At 36.4% G+C, this 22,165-nt stretch overlaps 2 protein-coding genes and 1 long non-coding RNA gene across 7 annotated transcripts; 1 reads left to right on the forward strand and 2 right to left on the reverse strand.

Moving 5' to 3' along the window:
• Positions 1 to 6,661: 6,661 nt before the first annotated feature.
• Positions 6,662 to 17,323, reverse strand: LOC127072930 (uncharacterized). Of its 2 annotated transcripts, XR_007785630.1 has the most exons (4): positions 16,975 to 17,323; positions 16,644 to 16,769; positions 16,248 to 16,375; positions 6,662 to 6,875 (listed from the first exon to the last, which is right to left on the reverse strand). It is a non-coding gene; the product is annotated as an uncharacterized LOC127072930 (long non-coding RNA). The 2 variants fall into 2 exon arrangements; XR_007785629.1 differs by lacking the exon at positions 6,662 to 6,875 and having other exon boundaries at positions 16,010 to 16,375; positions 16,975 to 17,305.
• LOC127072920 (tRNA-uridine aminocarboxypropyltransferase 2) lies at positions 17,307 to 20,159 on the forward strand. 3 transcript variants are annotated; one of them, XM_051013803.1, is made up of 5 exons: positions 17,307 to 17,681; positions 17,904 to 18,065; positions 18,125 to 18,305; positions 18,380 to 18,582; positions 18,658 to 20,159. In XM_051013803.1, the coding sequence occupies exons 1-5, from the start codon at positions 17,596 to 17,598 to the stop codon at positions 18,809 to 18,811; spliced, it is 786 nt and encodes a 261-aa protein (XP_050869760.1). In that variant the 5' UTR covers positions 17,307 to 17,595; the 3' UTR covers positions 18,812 to 20,159. The 3 variants fall into 3 exon arrangements, with proteins under 3 accessions (XP_050869760.1, XP_050869761.1, XP_050869762.1); XM_051013804.1 differs by having other exon boundaries at positions 18,685 to 20,159; XM_051013805.1 differs by having other exon boundaries at positions 17,307 to 17,677.
• LOC127072915 (protein arginine N-methyltransferase 7) lies at positions 18,876 to 22,128 on the reverse strand. 2 transcript variants are annotated; one of them, XM_051013794.1, is made up of 9 exons: positions 21,497 to 22,128; positions 21,275 to 21,424; positions 20,960 to 21,181; positions 20,644 to 20,882; positions 20,453 to 20,582; positions 20,161 to 20,387; positions 19,497 to 20,052; positions 19,277 to 19,437; positions 18,876 to 19,199 (listed from the first exon to the last, which is right to left on the reverse strand). In XM_051013794.1, the coding sequence occupies exons 1-9, from the start codon at positions 21,668 to 21,670 to the stop codon at positions 18,932 to 18,934; spliced, it is 2,127 nt and encodes a 708-aa protein (XP_050869751.1). In that variant the 5' UTR covers positions 21,671 to 22,128; the 3' UTR covers positions 18,876 to 18,931. The 2 variants fall into 2 exon arrangements, with proteins under 2 accessions (XP_050869751.1, XP_050869752.1); XM_051013795.1 differs by lacking the exon at positions 21,497 to 22,128 and having other exon boundaries at positions 20,960 to 21,197; positions 21,275 to 21,410.
• Between the last annotated feature and the right edge of the window lie 37 nt (positions 22,129 to 22,165).

Genomic DNA, 22,165 nt, shown 5'->3' on the forward strand with positions numbered 1-22,165 from the left:
TGATCCATTTGTATTATCTGCCAAAATGCTATTATAAATATATGGGTTCTATGGATGTCGATGCATAAATAAACGCTACGTTTTGACAAACCGTAAGGACTTTCTTTTGAAAGATATACCATAATAATTCCCAATCATATATCGAACTGTCAAACGACTCTCGACCTCCAACCTTTACCTCTGGTTTTGATTAATTGCCTTTTAAGGTATATTTGTACCATGAAGCCATTGTACCGTACCGCCATTGAAAACCACGAGTCTCCCAAGGACGAGGGTAAAATTCTCTAGGATCTTTTGTTGTACAAAGATTCACTCGATTTTGATTTATAGCTTATGAATGACACGTGCTATGAAATAGCTAACATCTTCGAAAAGTAACATCTACGATCTGTGAATAGCTAAAAGTGATAAACTTCGAGAATGTCGATGATAGTTAATATCGTATATAAAAAAAATTTTTATGAATTTTTAATAAATAAATTATTCCTAGGGTATAATCCTTGTGAATTATTTTCATCTGCAAATGCTACCGTATTTTTAAAAGATTCGTACTCTTGGAAATGGAAAATCTAAGTAGTGAGTTTCCCTTGCTCCTTTCCAGTCTTCGCCTACCTATCGTTCCTTGTCTCATCCTTCCCTTTGTCTTTTCGGTAAATCCTCGAAACTTTTTCACCGGAAGAAAAACAACCCTTCATCTTTTGATGGTAGTAGCGTCGAAATCTTTTTCTCCCGACGATGAATGCACGCATGCATATGCAGATTTATGGGATCTTCGGCTAGAATGAAAGGTGCGAAAGGAAGAGAAAAGGGAGAAAGGAGAAAAAGGGCTGACTTTTTCCCACGTTTAGAGCAAACACAGGATAGAACATTCACTCGATTACCTGGTCTTCGATGGATGTCTCGGATATAAAATCAGAAACGAATCTACGCGTGTCGAATTCGACGTTTTAAATCTGAAATGTAATATTTAAAATGATTGTATTCTACGTTGCATTTGCTCTTACGCGCGCGCACACACACACACACACACATCGCTTTTTTGATTATGTGTGTGTGTGTGTGTATATATATATATAAATTTCAGCTTAATGAAAGCTTCGAAAAAAGTACGATGTTGTTAATAATAGATCGGTTTCTCGCTCGATGGATATCATTAACGATCATTTGCTCGAACTACGTTAGGTTCGATCAATCATGAAAAAGACAACGTCAAGGACAGGCTTCCCAGTCTTATCGCTCGGCGTCTATCTCAGACTTCGCGGCGTTCGTGTTGTCGTTTCTTCTTTCACACCCTCGTATAGTTCGCGACGTCTTCGTCTTCGAGTAATTCTTGCACGGACCGGGATACCTATCTTTTTTCCCTCCTCAGCTCCTGGAGGTTCGCCAGGACCCATTCATCACTGACATCCGAGGACGGGAAAGGAGAACGCAAAAAGTTGCTTGTAGAGGAGGAGAAAGGAGAAGAAGATGAAGAAGTAGCAAAGAAAGAGAGAGAAAGAGATAGAAGGAGAGAGAGAGAGAAAAGAGAAAGAGAGATAAGAATATGGGCGAATCGAGAAAGCTTCGAGATCGTTATGCCAGTGGATAATGTAAAAGACAGTCTGATTGGCGAACGAATTACTTTTCCTGACGAAATAATGAACTCGTGGAAATCTACCGAGGGAAGGTTACCTCGTCACGGGCAACGTTAAAATTTCTTTAAATTCTCGAACGATTAAACACTAATTCGTTCGCCTAAACGAACTTTTACTACGCACGGTAGAGATAATACAAATTCAATCTTAATCTTACATATTCGTTGATGGAAAAACTAATGTATTCGTCTTCAAGCAATAGCTATACGAATTTTTTTTCTCCCTAGGTAGAAAGCACGAGTGTGTAAAAGTTCGAAAGCTGGAAAAAGCTTTTCGGTTCCGTGCCAGTCGGATAAAAGTTGTTCTATGGATCCACCCCAGCGATCTTTTCTCTCTCTCTCTCTCTCTTTCTTTCTCTCTCTACCTCTCTATCTCTCTTTTTCTCAACCACTCCAACGTTCCATCCCTTTCTTTGTCCTTCCCTCTCTTTCCTCCCTTTTTCCTATTTCGCGATGGAAGACGAAGATTGAAGCTTATGCGAGTCGTCGCGCTGTTCGCATATTCCGTACTTCCGTCGACTCCTTCGCTTCGTCGTTGAACGTACTCGTATAAGTGTAGGTTTAAGTGTATGTACGCGTGTGCGTGTGCGCGCGCGTACTTGCATCTCTCCTTCTCGCTCTTTCCCTCTCTATGTTTCTGTCTCTTTCTCTTTCTCTCTCTTTCTCTCTCTCTCTCTCTCTTTCTCTCTCTTTCTCACTCACTCTCTCTCTCTCTCTCTCTCTCTCTCTCTCTCTCTCTCACTCTGTATCACCCTCTCCCACTCGCACTCTCTCACCCTCGCTCTCTCACTCTGGATACAATGTGTGCGCGTCAAGAATACACGCTATTGATCGCGGGTGGATGCAAGAAAGAGGCAGGAAATACGAGAAACCAGTCCCATAGAATGGGGGATTTCTTCTCCACCTACGTTTTATCAAGACACGTATCGTCGATAACTTCAACGGTTAAATTAATAACGAAAGCTACGGGATCGTTGTTGGCTATTAATAAAATGTATTATTATATAAATATATATGAAAAGGAAAACGAACCAAAATATTTTACGAATGAAATTTTATCACTTTCGATAAAATCAAAAGAAATATTATTCGTTGAAAGTCGAATGGAAAAGTTATAAATATAAAACGATGAACTTTCGTATATATTATAACTGGTAGATATTGTTCGGTAAATATCCAATTTTGAAGTCATGACCAAAATGAAAAAAAAAGAACTTATACAATGATAATTAGCGAAGAGTGAAAAGCTATCCGAAGTTACTTCTTAAGATTTAAATCTAAATATATAACGTGATAAGAAAGTGTTAGCGTATAGACTGGTTTATACAGACACGAAGATGTTTCCTCATCCCAGAGATGAGAACGAACGTAACAGGAGGTTGAGTATGACTTTCGTCGGCAGGTTCGAAGGGAAACATATGCCGAGAATCCAAAAAGACCGGCAGGCATCGCAAGGCCTCGGATCGATGCGCGTCGGAGTGCGCGCTCAACCCCGGACCAACATGGACGCGAATTTATAAAGCAGAACTGGACGAGAAAAAAGAGAATCTATGGAAGATGAAAGAGAGAGAGAGAGAGAGAGAGAGAGAGAGAGAGAGAGAGAGAGAGAGAAAGAGAGAAATAATCCTTCCTTTCTTTTGTAAAGAAAAATAAAAATAATTTTTACAAAGAATGTACGTACTTAGTGTATATCTGTCTATGACAAATTAACAAAAAATGAATTATTAATAACATTGATTATTTTTGTTTTCTAAAATTTCTCTCATATAACATAAAAGAAAGAGAAAAAGAAAGAAAAAAAAAGATAGAAAGAAGAACAAAACCTGAGTTACAAAAGTCCCAGTAGATTTCATGATGCTACCTTTCCTATATTTGCTTCGTGCATTAATGCGAACTGAAAAGAAAGAGAAGCTCGTAAAAGGGAGTCTGCCGCGTTCTTCTTTTGTTTTCGGTCGTGCGAGCATTTTCGATGCAATGGCGCCGAAAAGCAGAGGACCCAACCGAGTAATGGGGTGTCGCTGCCAGTCGCGCATTTATAATTTCTCTCCCCCTTCCCCCTACTCTCTTTTTCTCTCTTTCTCTCATTCTTTCTTTCATTCTCTCTCTCTCTCTCTCTCTCTCTCTCTCTCTTTCTCTCTCTCTCTGTCTCCCCATCCTTTCGCTCTCAACGACTCTCCATCCTTTATTCTTTCTCTCTTTAAACTGCCAGGTCGAAACAATTGCTTTCCGTCCAGGAAAAAGAAACAAAACTGTCTGCCAGCTCTGGCCGAGGCAAGTAGGGTGAAAGTTGCAAGATGAGTTACTGCAACGGCTCGAGGATCCCGATAGAATTGCTTTATTTGTTTTACCCTATACAGAATTTATTTTCTAAGGAGACCTCGCTTTCCTTAATTCAATAATGTCAACCACTGCTAAAACTTCCTACCAACTCTGTTGCGAAACAAGCAAATTAAGAAAATATCATATCATCGACTTGACAAAGAATTTGTTCACTTCTTGAACGTTAAAATTTTAACGTTAAACGATTGATTGCGAATCAAAAGTAATTGTATATTTTCTTTATAAATAAAAAATTAAAAAGATAATTCTTTTTGAAAACTATCGTAATATCGTGATACATAATCTCGTTAGAAAGAAGAGTTTCAAGAAAATTCGTTGTAAAAGAGAATTTATGCTCAAACGTTCTGGAAAATAACGGAATCCAATCGATGATACAGGGTTAGCCTTGATGTTTAAGAAATCGCTGTGTCCTCAATAAGAGCTCGCATTAATTTAATAAACCTGATGAGGATTTATCGCGCCAATTTATAAGGATTATCGGTCTAAGGGGATGGGACATTTCTATCTCGTTTAAGACAGACGTAAGACCGAGAGAAGGGAGAAGAGAGAAGAGATTCTAACGTCTTTACATCTCTTGGTATTGGTAAATACGTTTTTCGCACTTTTATCGCTCCGTCGGTGCAAGTTCTTCGCTTTAATCTCTATCTGATATCTATTTAACGAAGATAAGAACATTAAGAAACCACAAAATCATTCGTTAATTTTTCCATGAGTTTCTTGGTCTCTATTTTAACGACTTTAAAAATAACAAAAAAGAATACGTGGAACGTTTAAATGAAATGAAATTTATGGAAAAAAAATATGTATATTAAATAGATCTCAAGGTCATCGAAAGCACTCATGTCATTTTAGTCTTCTCAAAGTACTACATAGAACGAGAACAGTGATTCGAACGACCCTCTAAAGCCGTTGCCTCGCGAAACTCGTTTTGATTTAATTTATGCAACATGGTCCACGTTTCCCACCCCGGTCTTAAGGCCCTTTTGTACAGTTATTAATGCCTTGGGCCACTTCATTTTCACCGTACGCACACCGTCGTACGTAACATCGCTACCTGCCGTCAGTCCGGATGCTGCGATTCGTTCCTGTATATGCAAATTTGAAGGATCGAGAAAGAAAGAAAGAGAAAGAAAAAGAGAAAGAGAGAGAGAGAGAGAGAGTATAAGCTAGAAAGAGAAAAAGGTCTTTCGGTAGACATCTGCTTGTGACGAACAATCGTCGGAAAAATAATAACTGTTTTTACAGCCAGAGAATATGTAGCCGTAGCAAAAGCGACTCTTTAGATTTAAAATTGACGAGACATGATCCTCTCGGTATAGGACACTTTAATATTACAATTGTATGCATAGTTTAATATGAAATTCCATTAAACGTAACGTTTGATCATACTTGTTATGACCTTCTCAATATCTTCTATACACGTTAAACAAATAGTAAAATAAAATCTCAAACATGAAAACTCAAACTCGTTATCATCTTATATCATGCTCAAAATTATTCGTTTTAAACGTAAATCGTTACGGTGTGTAATTAAGAGTGTAATTTCTTGGAATATCTACTTAAAATACTATTAGAGAATGCAATTAGGCCCGCAAGATACTTAATTTAAATTTATAGAAGCAATTTAATCACTATTGACGATTATTGGTACGAAAAGGTCTGCTTTATCACACGCATAAATCGCTTCGAAGGGAGTTAATGCTTCCTCCCAAATACGTGAGCTATTTCCAAACGTTAAAATTAAAAGTGCACTAACTGAGAGCCACTGAAAAGGGTGGAACAGGGATCTACCACTTCACCCTTAAATCGTCGATAACATGGAGCGCTGCATTAACAATATGCTCTAGTGAATTACAGAGCGCAGTTCGGTCGAAAGCATGTACAGCCATCTAACCACTAATGGCTGCAACATTTTCTTCTATGCGGTTGATAATTTTCCCTAGAGGGGCTAATTATTATATATATTTTAATAAAATAATATATTATTATTTTTTTTCTATAAAATATGAAATAATTATATATAAAAAATAATCTATACTTTTATCAGATAAACAATTCATTTGTTAAATAAATGTGAAATTCATACAAATATCTTCAAGTTTACTCGTAATTATGAATCAATGTAATACGATTTATATAAATAATTAAATCTTTTTTTGTTTCTTAAAAAAAAATCCCATGAAATTATATAATTCAAAAAAGACACTTAATAAAGAAGTTTAAGAATAATCATCAAAAAATGACTCGGTCCATTCGCAGATCGAGTCAACAACATTTTTCGCTTATCATTAACATTAATGGAACACATTATTTTTTTTTGTATTAAAAAACGATTATAAATATATTTTAATAAAGACATTTGACGCTTAGGGACATTTAATATTTTAATATTCTCGCTAAAATATTTTTAGAAAAAAGAAATTTATGCATCTTTTATACGCTGGCGATCTTGTAAATTACTAAAGACTCAATCAGGAATAATATAGCTCGTAATAAAGTGCATCAAGCCTTTCAAAGTTCTTCGAGAATGTCCTGTTCGAACGAACAAACTTCCCCTAAAGAAGATCGATCTTCCAAGACGGCGCACTAATTGCGATCCCTTCAACTCTCCCTCCATCGCTCCCTCACTCTCTTTCTCTCTCTCTCTCTCTCTCTCTCTCTCTCTTTCTCTCTCTCTCTCTTTCTCTCTTTCTTTCTCTCTCTCTCTACACCTCTCTTGTTCGGACGAAACGTAAGCCGCGGATTACCTTACACGTTAATTATGCCGTAATTAACTCTCGTCGTTGTCACCGAGCGAAGGGAAGCTGTAGAAAGTCGACGAAGCGATTTTGTACCGTTTACCACGAAAATCCTTCGTAACTTCCTATCGCCATCGACGTAGAATAAAACTTGACAATGGCGCCTATCGACAAACGTAAAAAAGAAATAGTAAAAGAAAGACGAACTCGACGTCATTAAAACTTCTTTTAAAGCCATTCGCAACGGCCATCTCGATAATGTAGTTGACAATGTGCGAAAAAAGATTTTAATGATGTAAGATCGTCAAATTTCAAATGGTTCAAACTTACCATTAGAACTCCTTAATATTTTAAAAGTACAACTATATCTATATATACTATATATTCGTAATGTAGTTTTATATGATCAAATAAATTTATTAAATTATAGTAGATATAAGTATACTTAAATTATTTAAGTATACGTCTGAATATTTCATGAGAGTAATTCAAAATTAAATTGAGGTATTAAACGGAGTCCTTTATAAAATTTTTAACTTTCGTTTCTTGATAGACCTTGCATTCTTTAAAAATATAATACATAGAATATCAGATGTAATCAATTATTATATAAACGATCAAAATATCGCTTGTGTCAACGATTTATATATTCGATAGTCCGATGCAGGGAATCAAATTACCTGTCACTATGGAAAAGGGAGCATCGTGCCAGGTAACAGATCGTGCTTCCACGCAACAGGTATCGATACCCTCTATTACTTTCACACCATCGATTTTATGCTTAATATAATCGATCTCGATTCTGTTTCTCGCATAGCAGGTACCCAGCACGCGTTCAGGTCAAATTCGAGCAGGTAGGAATCGATTACCATTCGGCATTGAATACAACCCTTTAAGAAAATCTTACAAGTCACGAACCACTTAAATTAAAGTCAAAGGAACGTTTCAAAGTTGTCGCCAAGTTTTGATTGAGATATCTATATTTATTAGGATAGAAGACTAAATTTAAAAAATAAAGCACTTCGATTTTTCCTATATTCTATTTCTATCCTAATTCATATTTCATTAAAAAAGTAAACTAAAACATATGTGTATATTAATTACATTTCTTCGATAATTGTAATAATATAAGAAAAATCTTTAAGAAAAAGTAAAAAATTTGTAAAGAAATATGGCAGACGCCATTGCGCAAAAGGGAGGCTCGAATTGTATCGCTAGAGGAGAGCCCACCCTCTAATCCCCCACTCTAACCACCCCTGCTCAATGTGCGCCGAGTTATACGGTGTAAGCTCCATTGCTCGACGACCAAAGAACGATGCTTTATATTCGCAATAATTCACTGAATATTACATATCGTATGAACAAAGTACGCATAGTGAACAATAAAAAAAATATAAACATACGTTTGTACACTTCATTATAAATCCGCAAATCCCTGAATAATAAAACTTACCAATATAAAATACAAAATGTTCGTTAAATTAATATTTGCAAGAAATATAAATGGAAATATATAAAGAATTTTGAAACATAGTCGGGGAAAAATACGGAACGATACGATTAACGAATAAAAGTATTCGCTAGAGTAATCAAAAATAATTTAATTAAAAAAAAAATTAACAATTGCTAGCTACGACAATATAGTAAAAGCTCACGTGGGAGCCGCAATCATCGCGATTTCTCGGCGTTGATACCACACCGTCCAATTAAAAACATTTGAAAATTTCCCGAGGCAGCTTCCCTGGGATTTCCTCGGGAATAAGCAGAGAACGAAGGAGAAATCGCTCGGGCGCAATAAGTCAAATCTTGTTTGCGAGTCGGTACCTAGTTAAGAACGACTGGCCGGGTCTTCCCTGAGAGGGGTTGATGAGGAAAGCTCGAAGATGGAGGCTGTGGTGGAACGAAGAGGGCGGCTGGCTGGCTAGCAGACCGACCAGCCGTCCGGGAGGGATTCGAGCACGAGCCTGGAGGAGTTCCAGAGGAGGAAGGAGGGAGTGAGCACCTTCCTCATCGACCGTATAATTAAACCGGGCGCTGATTAAAAAAGTTACCACGGCCGTAAGATCATTACAGGGACCTCCATTCACCCACCCCCACCCGTGGCTTTCCACCCTTCCTACCTTTCCTTTCCTTTCCTTTCCTTTCCGCTTTCCTGCGTTTTCAGAACCCCTTGAGGGTGCAGATTCTTTCCGCGCACTACTTTTACAAGCAAAATTGCGAATTCTAGACATAGGAGTTACTTGACATGTCGCTTTTCAAGATCTTCCGCCAGTTAATTTCGTTGAAATTATTGTTACACGTCGAGTAACAGCGATCGATTCTATACGTTCAATTTTCTAATAAATTTTTATATTTCATATCTCTACGTTGTATATTAATATAATAATTGTATATAATAAACGATGTGTATTAAGTTATAGGTGGAAAAAACAATGATTTTCGTCTCTTTCTATCAAATTATCGCAAATAAGAAAAAAAAATACATGTCTTATTTTCATATATGTGTTCTATCAACTTGTAAAGTTTCATCAAAATCAAAAGCAATAATTTCGAAGATGTTCTTTGTGAGTATACATTACCTTTGGGAGCGTAAGAATATTTAACCCTTTTCGTTGAAGCAACATTATTGAACGTAGTACGTAATCTTTATTTGACCCTCTTGTATCTTCTGGGAAAGCGTCGGTGAAACGAGACTCGGAAACTTTGTGAGAACCTTTATGAAGAAGAAACGATGATATCGAAATAAAGAAAGATACTTTCGCGACAAAGCGAATCCGACGTTTCTGTAGAAAAGGAATATTACAAAGAAATAATGCAGATTCTTCGAAATGTTGCAAATATATAGTAGTATCGACCGCACTAACTCAATCAATCTTCTAGTGGCGACGGATGAGTAAAGACTGATACAACGTTACAAAAGACCTAGTAAGATTCATATAACAAAATAAGTAACAAGGTCGGATCAATGATAACGTAAATTATCATTGAAGAAAAACCAAAACAACTGATACAATGTTACAAAAGACCTAGTAAAATCAATATAACAAATTAAATAACAAGGTCGGATCAATGGTAACGTAAACTATCATTGAAGAAAAACCAAAACAACTGATACAGCGTTACAAAGGACCTAGTAAAATCAATATAATAGATTAAATAACAAGGTCGCATCAATAATAACGTAAACTATCTGTAGTTGTAGAGAAACCAAAACATACTTGTATATAAATCTCCATTAACATTGTTAAAAGTCGATGTCTGTATCGTAAACATTACTCAAAATCCAATTTGTCCTTCATTTAACGAAATAGTTTACATAGAGTCTTAGAAAGAAGTCTCGTTCGACATCTTAGCAAATCCTCTTTTCGAATGGGGTCTCGCGCTCTTGGACACCCGATTATGCCGATCTTATTCCGATGGTAGAAACTTTCTTAAAATTCAATGTAAGCTCCGTGAGTATCTCTGAAAGATCCGGTCGACAACCCCCGTCGAACGAGCAGCCCCTTCAGCCGATGGCGACGGTGCCTGGTTTCCTGGTTACCATGGCGATTCTTTTGCTTGACAGGTGGCTCCAAACCCCACCCCACCCACCTCCACCTCCACGTCCTCCTCCTCCTTCTCCTCCGTCATGCTGTACTACCCCTCTAGACTCGTTCGTTCTGCCTGCCACGACTACGACGAACCAATCGCGCACAGCGAAAAAATATTCAATCACGCGTCAAGAACTGGAGGGTGGTAGTGGTGGTGGTAGTGGTGGCGTCGGTTCCGACGGTGGTAGTTGCCGAGGAGAATCAACTCTGTTCTCTCTCTCTCTCTCTCTCTCTCTCTCTCTCTCTCTCTCTCTCTCTCTCCCTCTTTCTCTCCCTTTTTCTCTTTCTTTCTCTTTCTCTCTTTCTCTCTCTCTCTCTCTCTCTCTCTCTCTCTCTCTCTCTCTCTCTCATTCTCTCTCTTTATATCTATCTATCTATCTTTCTCTTTCCCGCTTGCTCGCTCGCTTGCTCACCCCACCCTCCGTTCACGGACGAGAAACGAAGGTCGATGGCGGTAGTATGGTGATCGAACCACCCCCCGTCCGATGCGGCGGAGAAACAGCAAACCCCTACCCCGATCAAAGTACGATGGAATAATAAAATGCCTCGGATTACATATTCAAAATCAATGGCTCCGTACCTTCTACATACAAAGGGGTGGGTGGGGTTTACCTCCTCCACCATCAACTTTACGAAGGGAGCAGGCAAACGGAATATGGTCGCACGTACTTTAAGTCCGACATTTTAAGCAACCACACCCTCTTTCGCTAAGTTCACCCCCTCCTCCTCTTTTACACATTTTCATTACAATTTTCGAAATCTTCGCATTTGATTACCGATCCGTCTAATGATACCTTTTTATGTTGATAATTATGTAATTATTAATTATGTAATAGGAGATAAAACTTTACGCTGAATCGATTTGACCCAAAAAAAAGAAATAATAATAATGATTATAATAATACATCGTTCGATACATCTTACGAATTGAGTTGAAAAGATTTTAATTGTATCTTTACTTAATTAATAGTAATTACGCACAAACGAGAGAAGTCGGCAACTTTATAAAAGTTGACGGAGTGGAAAGCCGTCCAGACCATTACGAGAACTGAATTACGTGCGATAATTTCACAGACAATCGAAGAGGAAACGGACGAGAGAATGCTGCGCGAGGATTAATCAGTGACTAATTGATCCTCCTGAGATTAAGGTCAATCTTTCAAGGCGGTGCGTTGAGAAAAATCTATCGTTAATGGAATTAAATCAAAATGGTAAAAAATGATTAAAATCTACCGAAATTATAATCTTTGAAATGAATTTCAACCTATACACATTCGTTCGCTCTATCGATTGTAATATTATACTCGATGTTAGATATCATTATAACATTTTTTTTCATCCATCTTTCACCATACTGGCACAAAAATGTATAAACAAATACTACACGTATAATAATCTAAAACTATGCAACTCCACAATCGTATTTCAATTGCCACTTTGAAAGAGCTTTTGAAAACAAATCAATTCGGCAACACTATCATCTCTTTTCGATTCGAACGACACTTTCGATTTCAATCGGTTTTTATGATTTTTCGATCCAAACATTGTAACATCGTTCGTGATTCCATCACATCGATCACGATCAATATTTTTGGCGTATCGTCACTTCGAACGGAAACTTCTCGGAAAAAGCGTTAAATCAAATTTAACGTGACAAGCAAAAATTGTTCGGACGCATCGCGAAAGAATTTTTATTCGGAAATAGTAACGGCGTGGATATTTGATGGCCGGCCGTTTCGAAACTGGCCTCTTGCATTTTGCATGAACGAAGGACGGGTTCTAGTGCCAAGGGCCACCCTTTTGCCGGCCACGTAGTGGGGTGAGCCACGGATCTGGTCAGGTTTCGCTTAACCCCTTGTGACTCGTCTTTGAATCGTACGACGTACGTTGCTTGAATACTATCAGCAATTCAAGAAATCAAATTTACAGAACAATTTTCATATGGTGCACCATATTTGAAGACATAAATAATAAGAAATGATGATGACAACGGAGAGAAGAAGATGAATTATTCTAAATCGATGGAGATGATCGTGATCATTGTTGTGAGTTTTCATATCTATCATATCTTTCATATCATTGATCATTTTCACATCTAACTTTAACGTTCGTATTAATTGATTTTTTCCATATATAATAATTACCCTCATTTCATTTTCATGATTTTTAAAATCATTGAAGTGTTTAAAGTTTATCCTAGCTATCTGATTGTATAGTAACTCATCGTTACATTGTAATATTAAATATTTAGAATCACAATCTTGATTGTAAAATTCTCTTCAACAATGTATCTAGTTCTATTAAATTATAAGTAGTATTATTAAAGAATATTAAATTTAACTGAATCAATTTCTTACTATCATATTTAAAAATTTGCAAGATTCACACGGTCGGAAATCACCGAGGTGATATGATATTTAAAACAAAATTACAAAATTTGATTGCTATCGAAAGTTACGACAAATGAATAAATGTTCGTGGCGTGTGCCTAAAAACACATTTGTCGTGTCTTAGATAAAAATCGTTTAGATCTTAAATTAGAAAACAGAAAAATTTCAGCGTTTTGATATCGTGGACATTCGATCTTACGACGTAACGATTGCTAAAAATCGTTAGGAAAGCATCGTTGGACCGCGAGAAGCGATAGACAAAAGCAACAGTACTTTTTTTGCTCGGCCAGCTGCGAAACGAAAAGCAAAGGGGGACATTACTTAATAAACGTGCGCATCCGGGGTGCGGTCCGGTCGGTATTGTTTCAGAATCGGTAAATGGGCGTCTGCAGACGGATGCGTGCGGCCAAAGGGTTAAGGATTAAGGGTTGAGAATCGTAGCTCGGACCCACAATGGACACCTGGACGGGTCCACAGGAGTTCTTACTAAAAAAAAAAAAAAAGAAAAAAGAAGTGAAAAAGAAAAAGAAAATCTTTTTCGTTTGCTTCTGGACATCTGCCGTCCATTGGTGCTGCATCATTCCAGCAACGAATCAAGAAATCTTACCAATGATCATTAGATAATCGGTCGTTTATAAAAAGAACAAAAAAAAGAAAGAAAGAAAAAAGAGATGTCGCATTTATTATCTTAATCGGTCCATGGGAATATCGTTGAAGAAGCATTCGAGAAAAATAAAAAATTTCAAAGGAGACATCTTGCATGGAATATGATCTTCCAGTCTATACAATAGAGAATCTTTTATCTACTCTATATATCCTTCGTAAAGGATCTTTTCTAATCCAAATATCACAATGTCATCTACCGGTTAAAAAAGAGCGGTCCATCGAAATGACAAAAATCTAACGCTATGATAATTCGGTATGAGAGATGGAAGTATGAGAACGCAAAGCCGTGGAACGAGTCACTCGAAGACTCGTTTTTTTTTCGCCTGATTCAGGACCACTCGGAGACCCTTGTGTCTCGGTGAAAACAATAAGTTGCATAATAAGCGGGCCGAATAAAGAGGAACCTGTTTCTCGGTCGATGGGGAAGAAGAGAGAGAAGAGTGAGAAAGGATAGGGAATGAAAGGTACCAAAGAAAATGTGGGGTAAAGAGACTCGGCCGAAAAGAAGGAGGCGAGTCTCGGTATATTAACGCATTGCACCGTCTCGCTGGAATTATGATCTTTGGTTCTCTCTCTTTCTCTCTTTCTCTTTCTTTCTTTCTCGAGTAAGGATGTCGATGAGGAAGGACAAAACGACACATTAATAACGTATGCACCGCGCAGCTGGCAGCAACGTTTTGTTCTTCTTCGCGCTACAGGTTCTTGAATTTCACACACGTCGTGCCATAGCTCTACGACTCTACGGGGTTGTACGGGACTCCTCTCTCTCTTTCTCTCTGTCTGCCCTTCCGAAGGAACCCCCTATTGTTTTACCTCGCGAGACCAGTTTTTGTTTCACTCTGTCTCTCTCTCTCTCGCTCTTTTTCTTTCTCATTCTCGTTTGCTCGCTTTCTGCACAGCTTATTATGTACGCTAACATACCGTTCGTGCACGCGATTGTTCGCACGGACAAACTTCGAATCTCCTCGCCCGTTCCTAACACGAAACGCGCGAGAAAGGGTTTACGAATGGAGCCGCTGAAATGCCAAGAAAGGATCGATAGAAAAAAAAGCGAAACAATGAAAGGGTTAAAGTTGATACAATTGAGAAACGCGAGAAACGCTGTACCGATGTGCACACGTGATTTATTTTTATAACCATACCCCTATTCGCGACAAGGGGTAACGACAGTCTTATCGTTTTGTGAACCGATCTAACGGCAACGTGACGAGCAAGCGAAATTATAACAAAAAAGAGAGAGAGAGAGAGAGAAAGAGAGATAAAAAATTCTTCAATAGAACTGTCGAGAACTCATATATAAAAGTAAATGCGATTATTTTTATATCTCGATATCGAATAAATTATTATCCATAGAAAGAAAGTTAAAAGAACAATAACAATGTCGATACCAATTTTTCTGTCGAACGCGTAAAAGAACAATTTCACCCCTCTTCCCGATTTCCAAGTAAATTTCCATTCGAAGCGGTACGTCTTCGATAATAATCCGTCGTTACCGGAGGGTAGGCACGTCCGACGGATCGGTCCGCGGGCATAAATTGAAATGCTAAAAGCGGAATTGGGTAGGAATTAGGAAAAACGCCGCGAAATGGAACGGTGATTACGCGATGGTAGGAGAACGAAAGGAGGAAGAAAAAGGGAGAGGAGAAGAAAGAGAAAGAGTGAAAAAGAGAGAGAGAGAGAGAGAGAGAGAAAGAGAGAGAGACTGCAAAGGGCGGACGGAGGGTTGGCCCGTGGGTGAAGTCGAAGGAATTCTTTCTGTCGTTCTTAAAGGGTCAGGAAAGGAAGGCAATGGCGGACGTGATGGCCAGCCAAGGCCGCCGGCAGTAGCGGCAACAGAGGGGATAGCAACCGATGAGAGGGGTTATGCAAAGGGAAACCAGGAGAAAAAGAGAAAAAGAGAGAGAGAGAGAGAGAAAGTTCGCGATGGTAGAGGGTGTTCCGAGTGGCGCGTAAATAACTTCCATCTTCGAGGGTCCAACCACCCCCGGTATGCAACCAGGCACCAGGGGGACGGACCTCGAACGTGAAGGCGGGAGTGAGGGCAAAGGGGACAGAGAAAGAGGAAGCAAAAGAAAGCTTCTCTCTTCGAAGATGAGCGAAGCGAACGCGGCTTCGGAACGAACGGTGGTAGGGAAAGAGGAATTAGAGACTCGGCAGTGCTGCCGGAGGAGCCAGATGTAAAATATTCTTAATGAGCAAAGACTTTCAAGTATTGACTCAACATGGCGGCCGTCCTTTCAAGTCGGCTTGTTAAGCATTATTCCGCACCTCTCTCTTTCTCTCTTTCTCTCTTTTTCTCTCTCTCTCTCTTTCTCTCTTTCTCTCTCTTTCTCTCTCTCTCTCTCTCTCTCCCTCTCTCCATATACACCTCGGCCTCCCGCCCGCGTTTTTTTCTTTGTGCGGTCCATCCTCTTTTTCCTCCCTCTTTCCTCGTTTTATTTCTCTTTTCCTCGTCTTTCTCTAATAAATCGTGTTCCCTCGTACCTCACCATATCCTACACTCTCGAATCTCCTCTTGACTTTCACGATCCCCCGAGTAAAAAGAACGACCTCGCTTTCTTTGTAAAGAGGCGAGAGATACGAAGGAAGGACGTTGCGAGAAAGAACGAGATATCTATGCAAGGATTTTGTCTGTAGTTCTACGAACAAGAATTATGTCTATGGTAGATCAGGTAGTAAAAAGAAAAAATAAATAAATAAAAAACGTAAAAAGGAAAATTTTACTTTTCTTCCTTGAATATACGAAGGAACGAAAATAAAGCGAAGAGATTCTCCGTCACAGAAAACATGCTCTCACAGAGCATTCACAGAAGAATAAAAAAGTTTCATGTCGGAAGGATAATGATGGAACTGTCGTTTCAAAGATTATTCTCAATGAATTATAAATTACCTGGAATTTCTCTTAAGAGATGGTGATAGAATTTTTGGAGAATCGTCCACGTAGCTTTTATCATAGAAATTATCTTGATAACTGAGGCGGACATCGAAAGAATCTTTCTTCATCATGCTTGAACGATCCTAAAAGAACAATTCATACTGATTATAAAATGTCATAATCTTTCGATTAATCTCTACAATGTATATCTTTTAAAACGCCTATTTCTGGTTTAACCTACGTCTTAAAAAAAATAATACAAAAAGAGAAAAAAAATTTCATGAAAGATGAGATGGCCTTGATAGAACCTCGGCATATTTGTAGTCGAAGATTCGAAATTCTTTGAAACCACTCTAGGCTACTTTAGGAGGTTGAAGACTATTAAGTCTTTCGTAGAGAAACGCTACCTACGAATGAATCGTCCGGTGGATTATTTAAAGGAGACATCCAGGGGCCAGGGGCACGAAGCCTCAGGCTTGTTAGAACTTGGCTCTCGCTTTGAACCCTTGTAGAAGCGCACGACGTCCTCGCGAGGGACTGAAATAAGGGTTAAAAATGTATAAGATAAGATAGAGAACGATGGAAGCAGAGAAAGAAAGAAAGACAGACAGAGAAAGGAAAAGCAGGGCTACAAGAGAGGAGGGTGGATGGCAACAGGGAGGTGGATAGGAAAGAACGGGAGAAAGAGAGAGACAGAGAAAAGTTTCATTATTGATCAAAGAAACTGAGTGTCGGTACCCACCCCAAAAGCTCGTTCTATTCAACTCGCCTTCGGCTTCCCATTAAAAATACCGGCGTCATTCCTTTTTTGCTATGTAGGCAGTGTAACTCTCCTTCCGATACCTCCTCGCTTCACTATCCGATTTTCTTTTTCTCCTTTTTATTTTCTATCTTTTTTTTCCTTCGTCTTCTCTTTATTTCGACCTTTGCCACTATCGTTCGGGTTAGAACGAACGTTCTCGGAAATAAAGATACTCATTTCCAAATTTTATATCGTTCCATTCATTACATTTAATTCGAAATTAAATTCTATTTAAATATTTTCTATTTATCTACGAAGACGAAGAAATATTTATGTGAAATCGATTAGTTTTTTGTTTTTACGGGTAATAACATACGTATATAATGGTATATACGCAACTAAAAGAGGGGATTGTGTGATTTGAATAATTTTCCAATACATGACCTCGAGAAATGACGTTTCCGAAACGATAAATATATCGATGTAATCTCGAAATATATCTATCTATAGTAATAGTAACTTACAATAGCCATACCCAGTTGGTACTCGTGCGATACTTGTTATTATGCGAACGCAGCCGTTAAATACTAGTTTATTTGTAAAAATTCACAAATTTTTGTCATGACAAACGAAGAAGTCGCATGGGAGGAGTTATCAAAAATATCTGCAGATCCTCCTGAAGCAAGAGACAAATGTATACAATGCAAGTATGTCATTTTGTATATTCTTAGGTTATGTCTATACCTCGACTGTATTTTTCTTTTTATTATTCAATCATAAAATTAATTAAATTTTTATTTAAATTTATTAGGTTATATATATTTTTCTTTTATATCGAAATATTTTAACCTATATCATTGATAAAATTCTGTAGCTATATAAGAAGTCATTAAAAAATTCAACGAATATTATTATATTTCATTCTATAGAAGACCGGTAGCAGTTTGTTGGTGTCCTGGACTTCCAAAGCAACGACTATGCCCTGAATCTAGGATTATTATTTTACAGCATCCAGCAGAAGTAAAACGTTGTTTACGTACAGCTCCTATGTTAGCCCTTGGTTTAGAAGATGGAAAGTGTATGACCTTTAGGTAGGGTAATAATTGTAAATTAAAGAAACATAAATAGAAATTGATGTTTCAATTTATAGAGGGAAAAAATTCCCATTACCTAAACATGAAGGTTTAGCAGAAATTTTAAATGACAAAGATACAATTTTATTGTATCCATCACCTGGAGCTATGGCTCTGAATAAATTGGATCCAGTAGGTACAAATGGACAAAGACCATATAATTTAGTTTTATTGGATGGTACTTGGCCACAGGCAAAGGTATAATATTACCTAATATTGTATGTATAAAAATGTTAATAGAACAAATACGTAAAATGGAATTTACGCTGTAGGCTATATATCATGCAAGCCCAGCATTATATTTACTTCGAGCTTATAAACTAGTGGGAGTACCAGCAAGTGAATACGTCATACGAACACAACCAACTGAAGGTTGCTTATCCACTCTTGAAACAGGTGCATTGGCACTTTCGATTTTAGAAGGAAATCAACAATTAAGAAATATTATGCTTGGCCCTTTGCATTACCTCTGCAGGTAACTACTGTTTTTTCATCAATTTGTCTGTATGTTTGTATATTAAATACTGTACTTTACTATAATATATTGCAGTAGAATTACAAAATGGATGCATTTTAGATTTCAACTTGAAAATGGAGCAGTAACACATCAGAGTAAAGAGTTTTTGATCAAACAGAAGACTTATCCTAAACTTATAGGCAGACGATTAGCTAAACAATTGCGAATGTTACCAGAGGAATCCTAGTAAAGTAATGCATAAAATAAATTATTAAAATAAGTTTTTACAACGAATGAGTATAAAAATGACATAAAGTAACATTTATTTTTTATTTAATATTTTCAATTAAGATAATCACCATTAATGTTAACCATTCTTATTTTGTTTTCTGGTATTTATCTTAAATTGGAACTCTACAGTTCCATGTTGTGGTACAAAAACAAAGGACCACGATAATATGTCTGTACATGAAACATTTTTAATGTTTCGAAAGATATGTACACCTTGCCTAGTGAATCTATCCCATAATATTCTTTTACCAGGCACTATTTTTTGAGTAGGGCCACAAGATACATTTATCTCAGAATCTAATTGCCAATCCACCCACAATGCAACTCCATTGCATGAACCACTCCTAAATATAAAGAATAATTTTTAAAAAATTTATCAAAAATAATATCTTAAAAATACATGAATTAATAAAGGTCTTACTGTAAAATAGGAACATCATCCGATATTTGAATACGTTTTTGATCGTGAACATTTGTAGATAGGTCAAATGTTTTAATAGTGAAAGGTAATGTCAGTGCTTGAGCTGGATATTCCCAAAGAGGTTGTGCATCTACAGGACTATCACTTTTGTCACTGGATTCCTATGAAATTGTATAAAGATTAATAAGATATTTTAAACTTTTACAATAGAGTGCCTTACCTGAACAAGCTTATCAAAACTAGATAAATCAAAACCTTCACATACACCAAGAGGTGCTCGGATTTTATGTAGATCTTTAAATTCGACAGCAACTGCTTTTATTGTAGCTGCTATAGGTATCTTTTGAACTCGTGATGAATATTGTGAAGCAAGATACCAAAAACGAAGGTTTTCCCATGGTACAATAGAACTAATGAAGTATGGTTCACCAAAAATTAAATCCACCATATTAACTGGTGGCAACTTATCCTTACTTATAATTTCTACTTTATCTCCAAGATTATTTGTCTTTATAAACATTTCAATAGTTTTTCGAGACAAAAAATTTGTTTCTAATAAATATACTTTTTTTGCACCTAACTGTGCAGCAGCTAAACCTAAGAAACATCCATCTGAGAAACAAAGACAAACAGAATTTGGTTTAATCTTCTTGGACAATGCTTTTATATATTTATTATTTCGTTCTTTGTCATTCAATTGACCTATACGTGTTCTGGAGTAAGCAATGTGTGTGCAGCAATTACATATTGGTCTGTCATAATTCGGTATTTCTAATCTAAAAATTAAACAAGATTAAAATGTTAAAAATATATAATAAACATGGATAATATGGAAAATATGTGTAATAAGATGAAAAAAATCCATTAAAGAAAATAAAACATACATTGGACCATTCTTTATATCAAACCAAAAAGAATATTCGTCATGATAACCAACAAGGCTAACATTATTATTAACACTTATTTGTACTTCTGATGGGAGATAATAAATAGTTTGCATCCAATGATCTCTCCATGGTATTACATCTGCTAATTCATTAAAATTTACATTATTATGTGGCAACTTTTTAATCTCAGGATGCTCCCATACAGGTGCACAGCTTAACAAGACCTATAAAATATCTATTAGCAAAAATCTATATTATTTTAAATAATGTATATTATTATAATTACTACCTTCTTTTCTGTATCCATATTTAAATCCCACCACAAAAAAATTGCATGAGCAGTACCGTTGTTAATTGGTGAAACATCTAGACATACCCTATCGTCATATTGCAAAGGTGTATTTCCAGACCAGTCAAATCTAAAATACAGATGATGTAAATATTTTATAAACACAAATACACACAAATATATAATTTTACCTAAACATAGGCTGTGGTGGTAATAAAGGTTTAAATTCGTTATGAGGAAGACGTGACAATTGAATGTCATGTACAGCTGCGGCCCCAGAGCATGATTTTATACATAATGGAGCATCTATAAGAATTCTTTGTGTCTCAATATCACTAATCGATTCTATTCTATTCCATGCACAAACGGATTTGCTTTCTACAACTTGTGCCCACATAGTACCACTATTTGGTATTACTATACTATTTTTCTAAAAAAAAATTATTTGTAAATATATGTAAATAAATGTAATAGGTATTAGTTTAAAATATCAATTGTTAATAGTACTTCAAGTAATGTTTCATGAGCATGACAAAACGTGGATAGTGCTCCTTCTCCAATAAGTTCAGTATCAAATACTTCTGTCACCAAAATATTTGCTCTTTTTGGCATATCACCATTTTTACCCACTGTCATTTCTGTGGAACGTTTGTGTATTAATTTTATTTTGTCTGCAAAACCATTTTCTTTTATAATCGTTACAGCACACATAGCCATTGGACTGAATGCCTAAAAATAAGAAAAACTAAAAGATTATAGATATTTTACAATATTTTATGAATAATAATTTTTTATTTAAACATATAAAAAATAATAAAATACCTCGCATGCTGTTATACTATCTGCTCCACATTTTGCTGCCATCATAGATAATAAACCTGTACCAGTACCTATATCAAGTACATTAGCTTCTTCTCCAGCCTCATGTTTACTTTTAATAGCAGCTTCAAGGGCAATATAATATTTTTGATTCTACATCAACAAAAAAATCATTTTATTTACCATCACATATCAAATTTGAATATTTATATTTAAAATACCAACTCTTTCATGATCATGCAACATATCAGCAAATGCTGATCTTGCTACTTCTTGATGATAGTCATAATCTTGATCTTTCTCTTCCCAAGTTGCAATACCCGTAAGGGGATTCAAACATTGAGTAAATATACTCATATTACGAACAGGTATCCAACGTATAGATAACAATCTAAGCATGTAATCTTCGAACTACTACTAACTTTTATATAATTACTATTATTTATCAAATAAGTAAAAATTTGTTCAATTATTAAGAGCAAACAAATAAAAACAATTTAACAAATGTAAATTATCTATTAAATTATGATTCTATACAGAATTATATTTAATTATTTAATATCAGAAACAAAAAAATATTCTTTTAAAAGAATGCTCAGTCTACTCGATATACTATTTTATTTAAAAAAATTAAACCAAGAAGAACAAGTTTAAATAATACAAATTAATACTATATTTAGCACATAAAGATATGCTTGTTTGAAAATATAAAAGAAATTCGAAATAGATGGTATAAATCATTCATAAAATTATAGAGAATTTAAAGTTTGTATACATTGTAAAAAATATAAACAGTTCTTAATAAAATCATAACCACACGGCTTACACGAGGCTTTCACTCATTTCGTCCACAGAAGACTGAACTAACTAGAAGAGAAATTAAATAAGGTATCG

Source organism: Vespula vulgaris, chromosome 2 (genome assembly GCF_905475345.1).
Source record: "Vespula vulgaris chromosome 2, iyVesVulg1.1, whole genome shotgun sequence".
Lineage (NCBI taxonomy): Eukaryota > Metazoa > Arthropoda > Insecta > Hymenoptera > Vespidae > Vespula > Vespula vulgaris.